The sequence below is a fragment of the Haliotis rufescens genome, unplaced genomic scaffold (genome assembly GCF_023055435.1).
Source record: "Haliotis rufescens isolate VD_foot unplaced genomic scaffold, xgHalRufe1.0.p SCAF_7, whole genome shotgun sequence".
Classification (NCBI taxonomy): domain Eukaryota; kingdom Metazoa; phylum Mollusca; class Gastropoda; order Lepetellida; family Haliotidae; genus Haliotis; species Haliotis rufescens.
Window position 1 is genome coordinate 22,078,170 of NW_025964361.1, and position 14,016 is coordinate 22,092,185.

Below are 14,016 nucleotides of genomic sequence, written 5' to 3' on the forward strand. Positions count from 1 at the left end.
AAAATGGAATTGTCCACCCATCGAGTAAACTATATTCGTATGTGATGAAGCAATAATATTCAGACTTGTTCGTATCTTGCCTTTACGTGTATTATTACAGTAATGAGACGTTTTGGTGGTCCAGAGTCGATTATTTACAGACCGCCGTCATATAGCTGAAATAATGCCCAATGGGGCGTTAAACAACAAACAAACAGAAAAAGAGACGAGAAATAACGTAAGCTACAAGAAAAGTAAACAGAAAATATGAAATATAAAACAAAAACCCGCTGGTAAAAGTACATATTTTTCGTTAAAAGAACGACAAATTCTTTATGTAACGAAAACATGTTCCAATTCCAATCACTTAAATGAGTTGACATCAGTGCTGCAATGTTAATTTTCTGTAACCTTTTTTACTTCGATTCTTTACTATGGGTACAGAATCTTCCTTATGGCTATTCATAGCACACATTGAAGTACATGTACATACACCAAATGAAGATTAGGGCTGCAAGGAGCTTGACATAAGTAGTGGAAGGTTCTCCAGTGTGCACAATAAAGGTTTTTAAGAATTTGAGTACTGTGATAATCAGCACCCTCCCTCAGCTTTCATGCATCGGTATTTCATTCGGATGATTTCATCGTAAAAGACAAGTCGATATTGCATAACACATTTCTCCCGTAATGGCATAGGAATCTAGCATCAAAACAACATTGATAGGGATTGACAGTTACCTTGATTTTGATAGATGACTGCTATACTTTCTCTGTCGGAGCCTTTGAAGGAGACGGGGCCCTGTTAGATGAAAAAACATTGTTAAATGAAATATAAAATGGGGATAGAATATAAGATCTTATTCACCGGTGCAGATATGTGATGATTGTAAGACTGAAGAACATACCAACAAAGGCTTTCATTTCTTAGATCTTTTTTATTTGCCCGCAAAATAATGCACGCCTGTCTGGATTTTACTTATTGTTGAATTAAGGTATCCTTGACTGATAGTCGGTTTTTGTGTGGGGGCTTTCCATACAATGATTATTTTTTATCTGTTTGCAAAACAAATGATGCTTTTGATCATATGGTTATTCTTCGAGGTAGGGTTGAGTGCCCACAATGATCAAATGTTCAGCAATGCAGGAGATTGCGTTACGTTAGGTTAAATTGATGAGCACAAAAAGAAACAACCAGCTGTGCACTAACATAATGCTTCTGGCCTTTGACCTGACAGATACTGCTCTTAAACACATCTGTCAGTATTTAGACCAACACTCTCATCTGAGCCTAATCCATATCTGTGTTAATATCGACACCCACAACCAAGCCCATCTTCACAACCACACCCTCAACCCCAACCACACCCGCCTCCACAACCACACCCTCACCCACAACCACGCCCACATCTACATGTACAAATAGCCACCTCTGAACTGCCGGACAAAAGAAAATATAAGCATGGGTTTGACCAACACATTACAAATGTAATCAAAACGTTACTAGGCTAAGAGCAGTGGCCGAAACACTGCCAACTGCCTACTGAAGATCCAAGATCACCATGGAATAACCATTTCCTTTTTGTGTCATTCACAGCTACCATCAAACATGGGTGAAAACTTTCGTTTACCCACACCTACATCAACACCCACACCCACCGAGACTCCAACAAAGCCCAGGTCTTCAATGGTTTTCATGAAGGCGTCCTTGACAGGGCGCATATCGGAGTAGTTGAGCCGTCTGAGGTCGGGGAGGCTGTTGTTGCCTGTGTCCGCGCGTTCCAGAGTCGCCCTCAGTGTTAAGGCTATTGTCCACATGGTGTCGTACGTCGTGCTGGCGTACATGCTCATTGGCACAGACCCGTTGTTCTCCCAGTACTCGCGCTGAAACTCCCCCGTTGTCTGTAAGCACAATGAAAGAATGAAACGTCATCATAATAAAGTGTATGGAGGTTTAGGTGAGTGTATTGGGTCGATGTTATGTGGACATATTGGCTTATGTAAGAGCAGGAGGACGTAGTCAGTTTTACAACGGTGATGTGGTTGTACGCATCTGTGGATCCCTTCGCTCGCTTGCTCCCTCGTTTTAGAAGACAGACCACCCTTCCAAAGGCAATCATTGTATCATTGTCTCATTCTGCCACATGTCCGCATACTGGAATATCATTCGCCCACTGCCTCACTTACACAAAATCTAATCACAAATACAGTCGTCGCCATTCATTTTTACGTTTTATCTCAACACGGAAGTGTAACTGTAAACAACAAACTATCGGCGCCCTGGAGACATTATTCACCGAGTTCCAAATCTCAACTTGCACTTTTTTTATCCTCTAAGAGAAGACCTTCACTACTGAAGTATTTCTTGTCCTTCGTAAGGGAAACTGGGGAAGGGTTTAAATCAAACACACGTCCATGTGCTCTACTATGCTAAACGTAAGAAACGAATACTATTTTACATAGTCCAGCACACCCATTTCGTTACTTCACATCATAAACTCTACTTTCTGTTGTCTCAGAAATACCATGGAAACGGGAGATATTGCTGTCTTTCATATTTCAAAATACAACCCCAGGAGGGATATTGCGTGCTGCGACCATGATAACTTGGAAGTGGATCTCCTGGTTTCCGGGCAAACATTGCTACATGTACATATATATTACATACTCACATGTACATGTAGCAATGTTGTCCCGGAAACCCACTGAAGTGCGATGCCGCCCTTAGTGCAAAAAAACTCAATGCGAAATGGAGCAGCACTGGTGATGCTCTTCAACAAATAAAGGAACCACTCGGTGCTCCAGATGCTGGGGAGGTCTTATCGGATATCAGGAATCCATGCTAAAGGTTGTTATATTCAATGCGTCATTAAGACTAATCAATTGCTCAAACTATCCTGCTATTGTCTTTATTGGATTCGGTTTGCCCTTAACCCAGTTCTCAACGCATCATCATCATGATCATCATCTTTACCATCATCGTCCTTATGATTATTATTAATATTATTATGTATAGATTAAAATAAATGAATGCAGCAAAGAGTGTTTGGGTGATCCTAGCTGGTTAGGCTCGTCATCAGCTAAGGGCCAGTGTCCCTTCTACACGCAGCGCAGACATGGGGCTTCTCTCAGGAAGCGCTGTCTTGTCGACCCACCCAGAACGTTTCGGAGAATGTGAAAACTTCCCCAAAACTGCAGCCTTCTTAATTACCCAGATTGTAAGAAGGGCTGTATTCCTGGCAGCAAAAACGGGAGCTCTCCAAATGTCAGTCAACAGATTGAGAGGTAACCTAAGGCACCAAGAACAATGGGTCGGAGAACTTGGTTCTGTGGATGCAAGCTGAACATTTCGAAAGCGAGATCCGCATCACATAAGTGATAAAAGGTACAAAAATCTTAATGATATAAATGATTTCATTGGATTTTTGAAAAAGGACAAGATCGGGTTTGTTGGCCTGGATAGGTCTCAGGCCGTTTACGGGCCTATTTCAAAGAATTTTGTATTTATCATTTCCATGACGCCCTCTACATAGGCTGGTTCGTTCCATGGATGAACTTCTTTGTCAAAACCACAAGCATGGCGAAGGCAGAAATAAAAAGATCGAGCCACTCCTTCATGTCGCTTAAGATACTGTGTTTATGCTAAAGCTGGGCTACACTAACAATGTGTTGGACAGTCTCATTAAATTCATTGCATATTCTACATTTCAGATTGACATTTTGATGCAAAATCACACACTGGCGGTTTCGAGCGGGAAGTGACTGGTCTTGAGCAGCAAACATTTTTTCAGGCCAGCAGACTTCATCCAAGGGAAGGACTCTGCTGGGTTGCCTCCTTCTCCTCCACACTGCACATAAACTCGATGCAGTGGTCGTTCAGATAGCCCCTCCTTTAGCCGATTTGACCTGGCACTTCGCTTGGCTGACACATATTTCTGTACAGTCCAGCGGTACTGAACCATCAACAAAATCAACACCGACATTGAGATTATGTCCTACATCCTTGGCTCGTTTAAAGGACACTGTGAAATGCCTTGTTTTCATCATGAGTCTTGACATGCTTCAGATGAGGGTCATCAGACAAATAAATGTGTGAAAAGTGCTCAATACAATTCTGTCATGAAGAACGCCACGTTAAACCACGCCCTCCCATTATAATAGGTGAATATAAGCGATTGCTATTATTAATAATTTCATTATTACAGGCTACCTACCAGATTAGCCACAGACATAGTATCGCCCATGAGATTGTTGAGACTGGACACGATGATATACCCCTCCGCCGCTTCCCGTAGTTGTTGTCGTGTGCAGCCGATGACGTCGGTGCTGTTCCACCATGTGTCGAGGAAGCTCCCGACAAGGAGCCATACGTAGCGGTGACCGTACATACCCAACTTGTAGGCCTGTATCAAGCATACGCATACGTTTATTTCTGCTTATTTCCACATTGTAACAACATTTGTCAGTGTTGATCAACTGTAATTAAAATTTGGCCGTTGCAAAACACGTTCTTGACTTTGTCAACATTCAAAACAAAATAATCGTTGTGAGATTCTCAAAAGTTCAATATCGGATAAAAACTTGCCCGAAGTGCAAGTCAATACGAAACAGCCCCAATTGTTCTAGTTTTCTGGAACTTAACATCATCTTTATCGTTGGTAAAATGAGATAAAATACAAGAAATATCGTGTTTTGGTGACGCTGTTAATCCACACCTTGTTATGCAATGCGTTCATTTTTACCATTAAGATTCAGGGTAAGTGTGGGCGTGGGCTATGTTACAGATCTAAAAAGACATCGAACCTGTAAATGCTCTCTTAGCCGGTTTACAAACTGGGGGGGGGGGGGGGGGGGGGGGGAAAGTATACCGAGTTTGTTTTTTAAGTAATTAAAAAATGGAAAGAACTGTTGTTGAATTTGATTGTGTCGATTTAACAATCACTCATTCCTGCAATAGTTTGTAAAATGTAATATATGCCTGGGTAATTTTGTGTAAAAAAAAATTGGTTCAATGAAGACTGGGGAAAGCAATGAATTTGTAACCACATGATCCCAAACCAGTGTTGTAAATTGTGCCGAAAAAAAGTTAATTTATTGATTGTTTAAGATAAGTAGTCATTCCCATCAGCAGTGTCGTATTGTGCGAACTTTATTTTTTTATTTTTAAATGTTTAAAAAAAAAGAACATGTGTAAACCATGTATTTTTTTTAGTGCCAGTACAGTCCATTCTATTAAATGAACTGGCTTACTTTACATAGTTTCAATTGAAAATAAAATATATAAGTTATAGTTTTTCCTCTCGGTTTATCATATACTGGACTGGTAAACGTTGATTCTATTGACAGTGTTGTAGTTGGAAGCTGCTATTATCTCGCTGATGTGTATCCAGTTGGTATAATTATTGGGCAGAGTCGACGTAATGGCCGACTAAAATGAGGACCGGATGGTCACAATGGTTTTGCCTGGCTGATCGTGGGTCATTGTACCCAGACAGTGTGGATTCTTCCCCATACACTCATCAACTCGATTATTTACAAGTGAGCTGGCACAGCTGGACTATTGCTGACTGCGGCATAAAGCAACATTCATGCACTTACTGATGTATATCAATCAGCAGCCATGTACGGCTATTATTAAAACGTAATGTACCCGTAGGGGCGGGAGATGTGACTTTACGTGGCTTAAATTTTCTTAAATTTTAGCATCTAGTTTGTTTGTTTGTTTGTTGTTTAACGCCGCATTCGGCAATATTCCAGCTATATGACGGTGGTCTGTAAATAATCAAGTCTTGACCAGACAATCCAGTCATTGTCATTACGAGCATCGATCTACGCACTGGGGATACCATGACATGCATCAACCAAGTCACCAAGCCAGACCACCCGATCCCGTTAGGCGCCTCTTACGACAAGCATAGTCGCCTTTTAGGACATGCATGGCCATGGGTTGCTGAAGATTTATTCTTCCCCGGATCTTCACGGGTGTTTGAGCATTTGAGCACCTTGATGGTGTATACTTGTATCATAACAATACAATGAAATAACAGGTTTTTTAGCCGTTTAAACACTCGTAGTAGACTACTTAATCCCGTTTGGGAGATACAGCGGACTGCTTGTATGTCGAAGTTAAAGAAATCAAAGGAAACTTCGAAATACCCATAGGTTCGACATGTTGAGGTTAAGATAAGTAAACAGCACGCATTTTGGTCCGTTAGTCAATTTCAAGATGAATCCGAGATAATGGATTCGAAATGTTTGATCTCGGTCTTCGACTATAATATTTGAATCGACCCTTGTTGCCTCGGTTTAAGCTGGAGACTGTACTTGTGAGACACTGTAAGGTTCATTGTGTAAAACTGTGTTGATCAACGCCGTGATGCTGCTGGTGTATTGCTAAAAGTGGCGATATTAAGTGGTTTTATTAATAACTTCAGTTACACTAGTTATCATTAAATAAGTATGTCGATCTGTAAAATGATAACGCGAACCCTAGTAAATGCGGACAGGATGTTCTTAAGATCATTTAATCATACCTTTTTTCAAGAATCTGTTACGAGAACATCGGCCACCTAAATAATGTGCCCAAAACAAACGCAATTCAATCATGTTGTTAACGCCAGGGTACACAGTTGACATTGTCTCCTGAGCCACTACAATAAGCTGGACAGTCCTTTAGTACCAGTTGCGTCCCAGGATCCGTTGGTCAGGGGGGTTCGTTTCTCAGACGTTCCCCAAAGGTGATCATTGGTACGTCACACTACAAGTACCCGTGAGTTTCAAAATTTGCTGAACGTGTACGACCTTCCTTACATTAAAGACACGTCGAGGTAGAACTGACGTTTTAACAGCCTTGTTAAACCGAACTCAGTTATTGTAAACTGTCAATAGGTAAGACAGAGGAAGTGGTCACTGATATATTTTAGAAAGTACTGATATCTTTGTAAACCAAGACAAACCTCACAGAACACTTGCCTCGCAGAAGCCTGCGAAAATCCTCCGATCAAGATCCGAACGTCCAGAGTCTGCAAAGGTTAGACACATCTATTATATTCTGCACAGTTATTTGTATGCATTCACATACACGAAGTGGTTAGGTTTTACTATACATGTAACTGATACTGCCAAATTGCAGCAATGTTCTCGCGCAAACTCGGTGTAATCACCATGCTCAGGTACTATAAAACCAAGAGATCATGCCAAGGCTCACAACAACGTACTAAGTAGACTGTAGACATTAAAGATGGTATCCTGTTGATGAAACATCACTGACAGAGCGGATGATATATTAAGTCTAAGACATACATACATTTTAATTATTACATCGTGTTTCATCAAGTATATACATATATATATATATGACATTATAACACGTGTGTTATCCATGAAAGTGAAATAAGGTGATGATTGGATATTGAAACTTTATTATTCTGCAAGATGTAAGACTCTTGGCATTTCATGATGTTGATAATTACATTAAATTCATAGATTTTGCTCTGTAGAAACTGTGCATATATGTAGCGATTTGCTTGTCAACATTTATATTGCATTTACATATTTTCATTTGTAAGAGACGTGGCGGTTCTGAATTTAATACTTAGGCACACCCCTTTTTGAGAAATATAGTCTTTCTACACAATTAACGTTTTCACCTATGAATGACATTGACCAGTTGTATGTGTTTGACATTATGTATGACATCTTTGCATATAAAATGTCTGTATGTCATTGGAATATGTATGTCACTGACCTCCTTGTCAGACACTGACAATATGTAGTGCATTAATATTTTGTATGAAACTGACATCATGTATGTCACTGACCTCTTTGTCTAACACTGACAATATGTATGGCATTAATATTTTGCATGAAACTAAGATCATGTATATCACTGGCCTCCTTGTAAGACACTGACAATATGCATGACATTATCATTTTGTAAGACATTCTGACATTCTGTGTGTCATTGACCTATACGTATGCTGCCTCACCTCAATCCCCTCCCTGACTTCTACTGACAGCGAACACGCAACGTAATCAAACCTACTTTTAACTTCTTCATTTTTTGAGGCACTTCGTTCTTCGACGTAAAGGACAGTGCCGCGACGGTAGAGATGTTGTGGTTGTCGAACACGTCACCCATATCGTCCATTGCCTGGAAAACATGGTGATGAAGAACTGAATTGTAATTGATTTAGCTCCTTCCATGCAGAAGTCGACAAACCACAATCCATGCTATCATGTTGACAATTCCAGTGCTAAAACTGTACTGGGTCGTTAAAGCCAGGGTATCACCCATTCTCCCTAACACTGCTTCATACCACTAACACCCCAAGCAGTGTTACATGTATTCTCTTGTCAGTCCCTAATGTTGTCTAATATTTGAATATGTCTTAACCTTTCTAAATATTCCAGAAGCATCTTCACAGTATATCCCTGATAAACGTCCCTTAAAACTGTGAGCCATGAATATGAAATAAAGTGATGATTAGATGTCGAACGCAAGATTCCTGGCATTTCATGATGTAGATACTAACATCCATTGTTTCATGCATTTTGAGCTTCACAGTAGTCAAAGTAAGAGCCTTTTAAGACGGATCGCAGTGTACAGTGATTCTTTTGTTCTTTTGACGTAGATATATGTTCAGGAAGCAATCAGCTGAACACTAATTAGTATCTACCCTGAACCTGTTGAGTTCCCTATGCCCCAAGTCTACGGGACTGTCAGGGAATCACCTTTCATGCAAATCACTCCCTGCAGTCATGCATCATCGGTTAATCACCCTGCGGTCTAACAGGCATTAGTGTCCGAGCGGTCACCACCATGGGATGACCATGTTGTCCGGCTAATTGGAAGCAACAGAATCTTTCACGATTCTCTTTACTAAGTTCACGTCGGTCAGGCCCTTGATAGATGAGAAATATCCGTAAGGCTACCTAACGAGATCAGCTCAACACGTATAGCCATCCAAAGGGATATGTGCTTGTTGATGTATATCAGATCCACACGAATGAATGGCCACTCATCACCAATCATGGCGTTCGTGCTGCTTTAATGTCATATTTCAATGTATTCTTAGTGACATATTGCAGGTGATTATTAAGCTTACATCCCCCGTGTGCAATAGTTTATGTGTTTTTCACGTCGAACATTATAAAACCTTTATAAGATTATGGATTTTTTTACATTGCACTTGTGTAAGGAGAATCGAAATCAGAATATTCTGCCCCGCAGAATGAAGTATGTTGCGTTAGATGTTAACTGGGAACAGATATGGTATATGGTGAAAAGGCTCTGACCAACAGTTCTAGCGGGTTTGGTAATCAAATCAAGCCATTCAAATTACCGAACCTCAAATTGGAGTTATATATGTGCATCACTGGCAAATACTCGTTGCCCCAAATTCAGGGAGACGATGTCTTATATCACTTATTAGGACATCTAGATGCGCCCCCAGCACCCCATATCTAGTAGTAAGAGGCGACTTAAATGGGAAGCTATGGGGATTCTGAGTCAGAATTGATCCCTAGTGACCTATGCTGGACGTAAAAGGCGAGCAACTGGATCGCTGGTCAGGCCCGGTGACTTGGTTGGTGACGTGTCAACGTAGCCCGACGTGGATCCTTGCTCATAATACCATATCACTAGATAAGATTTATATTTTCCATCATATTCAAAATATTTTCACTCCGACTTTTTTGTGTGTTGGAGTTTTTTTCCGAACCATCTCTATGATAACCTGTGACATTGGCATCATAAACACAAGCAGACTCTACTTTCTACTTACAAGTGAAAACTTTTCTTTATCCTCGTAAAGTGTAGCAACTGTATTCCACCGGAAGTATTGAATGAGCATGCGCCGAGCAGGATTGAGAGAAGAATCCCCTGGCGCGAGACGGAAGAACGTATTATATTTCTCTCTTTCACTCAAAGCAGGTGACGTGGCAGCATGGGATATCTACAAGAAATGAAGTTTTATATAGTGTCAGTACAATGTTCACAGTTTTCGTTCAACGTCAAGAATATTACGTTATGAAAAACGTGATATTAATTTCATTAATACTTCTCTCGTTTGCTGTCTCCCATTGTGTAAAATCTTAATTACGCTAGAAAAAGACAAATACCAAAAACGACTATCGTCAGGATACCTATATACCTGCACATTGTAATAATTAGTTTTACATTAGAAAGTTTCAGATAACATAAGACCATCCCAAAGGTGTAAACAATTCCTGCAAAACACCCATTGCCAAAGAATGTGTTAACATATTTGGGTTCGAAATGGATTTATGTCTGGTAAATTGTATTATAAACCTCGTTCGTGTAACTCTTGGCGATTATGTAAAAAAGTGTTCAATATAGTAGAAAACTGTAAGCGTTCAATAACGAGCATTGGCTCGTAGACACATTTCATCTCTGAACGTGACTATGTAATCTCAAACGCCATATCAGCATAATTCTACTGACTATGCGAAGTGTGTGTTTTAGTGAATCATTCATATATCGCCCGGCTGATTCGAAAAGCTCCATTGTGTAAGTCACGTTATTCGAATTTAAAAAGCCTTCGATCGGCTTTTCTGCACCAATGCACACTTACATGGAATGTGCCTAAGAGAAACGTATCCAGAGCTTTTAACGTTAGCATCCGGGTTCAAACAGATAAATAACATCATTCGATTCGCATTTAAGAAAATCTATCAAAAAACACGGAGAATTCTCTTGACAGATTAATTCAACTGATTGATCTCAACACAGGTTCGGACCATTTGATTTTTTTAAAACTCATGTGATGAATTGACCTGGGAACAGGTCTTCCACTGATCAAGCTTGTTCGTCATTTCCATTGGTTTCCAGAGAGATGCGAGACGCCCGAGTTCCGATGTCAGCACTGTGGGTTATGCAGGACGGAAATTGTTTTAAAGAAGTCCCGGTAAAAATACTAAATACTCTCTCATACCACCTGAACCAGTAAAACCACGAATGAAGACCAAATATGGCATCTGCAAGGAACAAGGAAATAAAAGGGACGGCTATGAACAGGTCCAATGGTAAGGATCAGGTCCAGGGTCTGGTAGTTCTGCGAGGCTTTAGATTATTTCGATGAGACATTTCCTTTGTGTCTTGCAATGTATTGATCGACGTTTGGTGTCGTACAGATTTTCCTAATTATAATTTTCAAATATGATTTGATAATTTACCATATATATGTGAGGAGGAATGAGAGAAGGGTGGCATCGGCTGTCCCACAATGACTGAATGGTTACACGAACTGCGCATGCGTGCCATCTTCTGTAGTCTTAGGGAGCGGTTCAAAAGCTCGATGTCGGATTAAAATCAAAATTCCTCAATCCTCAATTTTTTAATCAAGAGTATCATATTTGCAAATTTTCTGTCCGACATAATCAAGTTTTGAAAAGAATCGCTTTGAGGGTGTCAACAGCTTGCATGAGACCGCACATTTGTCTGAGCTGATATTCCTGTCAGTGGAATTCCATATTGGTATACAGTGGATGGAAGAAGACAACGTTTGATCAGGACCATTTCGCGCACAATAGAATTGTTCAAATGGCGAAACTAAAATAATCTGCCTCGAAGTTAATCGGGTTTATGTGACCGTCAACTTGCAAATTTCAGGCCTGAGACAACAAGTGGTACATTAGTGATCAATGTGCGAAAACGCCGTTTTAAGATTTCTTAAGAAGATGTTTATATTTTACTGTAAAACGTATTTTATTGTTCAAATGCATTATATATGTCCATCACCATTGCAGACAAATGCACGACAAAAACGTTCATGACGGACTAGCTCATTTCTAAAAACTTTCGAAAATCGATCTTTTCCGTGTATCTTAGCTATAAATCTCTAGTTAATGTGGCCGTAAGTGTAACATTCACATGTTTATTAAAGAAAACAATCGTGCTGTTACATTCTTTAAACGCTTGGGACAAAGGGTTCCTAAATTTGTCCATGTGCCAAATCTAGTTGTCAAAAAGAACCTTATCATCTTTCATCCTGAACAAATCGTTTTCAGTTATTTTTAGTATTCAGAACTAATGTAATTCCTACATGTAAATCAACTTTAAGTTAAAAAGGGGCGAGTGTTCGTGTCGATGTTAAAGTAGGGGGCGAGTGTTCGTGTCGATGTTACAGTTAGGGGCGAGTGTCAGTGTCGATGTTACAGTTAGGGGCGAGTGTCCGTGTCGGTGTTACAGTAAGGGGCGAGAGTCCGTGTCGATGTTACAGTTAGGGGCGAGTGTCCGTGTCGATGTTACAGTAAGGGGCGAGTGTTCGTGTCGATGTTACAGTAAGGGGCGGGTCTCCGTTCCGATGTTACAGAAAGGGGCGAGAGTCCGTGTCGATGTTACAGTAAGGGGCGAGTGTTCGTGTCGATGTTACAGTAAGGGGCGAGAGTCCGTGTCGATGTTACAGAAAGGGGCGAGTGTCCGTGTCGATGTTACAGTAAGGGGCGGGTCTCCGTGTCGATGTTACAGTCAGGGGCGAGAGTCCGTGTCGATGTTACAGAAAGGGGCGAGTGTTCGTGTCGATGTTACAGTAAGGGGCGAGTGTCCGTGTCGATGTTACAGTAAGGGGCGGGTCTCCGTGTCGCTGTTACAGAAAGGGGCGAGTGTTCGTGTCGATGTTACAGTAAGGGGCGAGTGTCCGTGTCGATGTTACAGTAAGGGGCGAGTGTTCGTGTCGATGTTACAGTAAGGGGCGAGTGTCCGTGTCGATGTTACAGTAAGGGGCGAGTGTTCGTGTCGATGTTACAGTAAGGGGCGAGTGTCCGTGTCGATGTTACAGTAAGGGGCGAGAGTCCGTGTCGATGTTACAGTAAGGGGCGAGTGTTCATGTCGATGGTACAGTCAGGGGCGAGTGTCCGTGTTGATGTTACAGTAAGGGTATGACACTTCAACCGGATATCTTCACATGCAGTTCAGAATTGATGAAAACATGTACCACAGCTAGGGGGGATTTCAATTATAACTTTCAAACATGGAACTGCAATGGTCAATGAAAGAGGCAGATTCATCTCTGGCTCTGAAGGTAAGAACCATACCGTCGTTATTGGCCGTGATTGTGAGCACGGCGTCTCATCTTTAATTGGAATTGTGACACATCCCAGAGAAACTAATTTCAGAAGACGGAGATGATACATGGCAAGATTAAACATCAACAAATCACACAGGATCACACAACCTTTGATTGGGTTTGAAAGCATGTGTCGCTTGCATTGCATCCGAGATACGGGGATGGAATAACCATGCATGTACAGGCAGCCAGACTGCCATCAAACAAATGTCTTGGGTCATTGTCTCTCCTATGTGGTAATCTTTATATGCCCATATCGACACAATAGCGAGTCTGGTGAAGTGGAGGAATACTTTTAAGTCATTGATATGGTATTTCATATTCAGTGCATTTTGCCACAGGAAAATGAAACTGACGGACAAAAGAAAGTATACACTTGAAAATTGGATTTAATAAAAAAACACATTTCTGACGTTATGTAAACGTTACTTGGCTGAAAACAGTTGCCGAAACACTGCAACACTTAAGGTCCAAACCCAAACTATGACATCCGTATCAAATACATCACCATCGAATTCTTTTTTTTTCATTTTATAATTAGCCATCATGAAACACGGGTGTATGCTTTCTGTGTAGGTCCCCAGGAACTTGTCGACTATGCTTGTCGTGAAAGGCGACTAACGAGATCTGGTGGTCAGGCTCGCTGACTTGGTTGAAACATGTCATCGATCCCAATTGCGTGGACCGATGCTCATGATATCAATCACTGGATTGTCTGGTCCAGACTCGTTTATTTACAGACCGCCGTCAGATAGCTGGAATATTGCTGAGTGCGGCGTAAAACAACAAACCAACCAACCCCAGGAACTTGCTTGTCGTATGGTGCCACTGGACGGATCTGGTGATCAGGGTCGGCGCGCCAGATGATTTCGTGTCAGCATCCCCCGACAACGTAGCTCATAATATCAATCGCTGGATGTCTGGTACATACTCGATTATAAACAGGCCGCCA

General features: G+C 41.1%; 1 protein-coding gene across 1 annotated transcript in view; it reads right to left on the reverse strand.

Moving 5' to 3' along the window:
- The window catches only part of LOC124139862 (gamma-aminobutyric acid type B receptor subunit 2-like), a 161,156-nt gene that overhangs the window by 31,708 nt on the left and 115,432 nt on the right, over positions 1–14,016 (reverse strand). Inside the window, exons 3-8 of the mRNA XM_048388273.1 lie at positions 9,762–9,932; positions 8,021–8,128; positions 6,933–6,998; positions 4,191–4,379; positions 1,636–1,878; positions 718–778 (exon numbers count right to left, since the gene is read on the reverse strand). Of these exons, the coding sequence (XP_048244230.1) occupies positions 718–778; positions 1,636–1,878; positions 4,191–4,379; positions 6,933–6,998; positions 8,021–8,128; positions 9,762–9,932 (838 nt within the window). The remainder of the gene's footprint in view (positions 1–717; positions 779–1,635; positions 1,879–4,190; positions 4,380–6,932; positions 6,999–8,020; positions 8,129–9,761; positions 9,933–14,016) is intronic.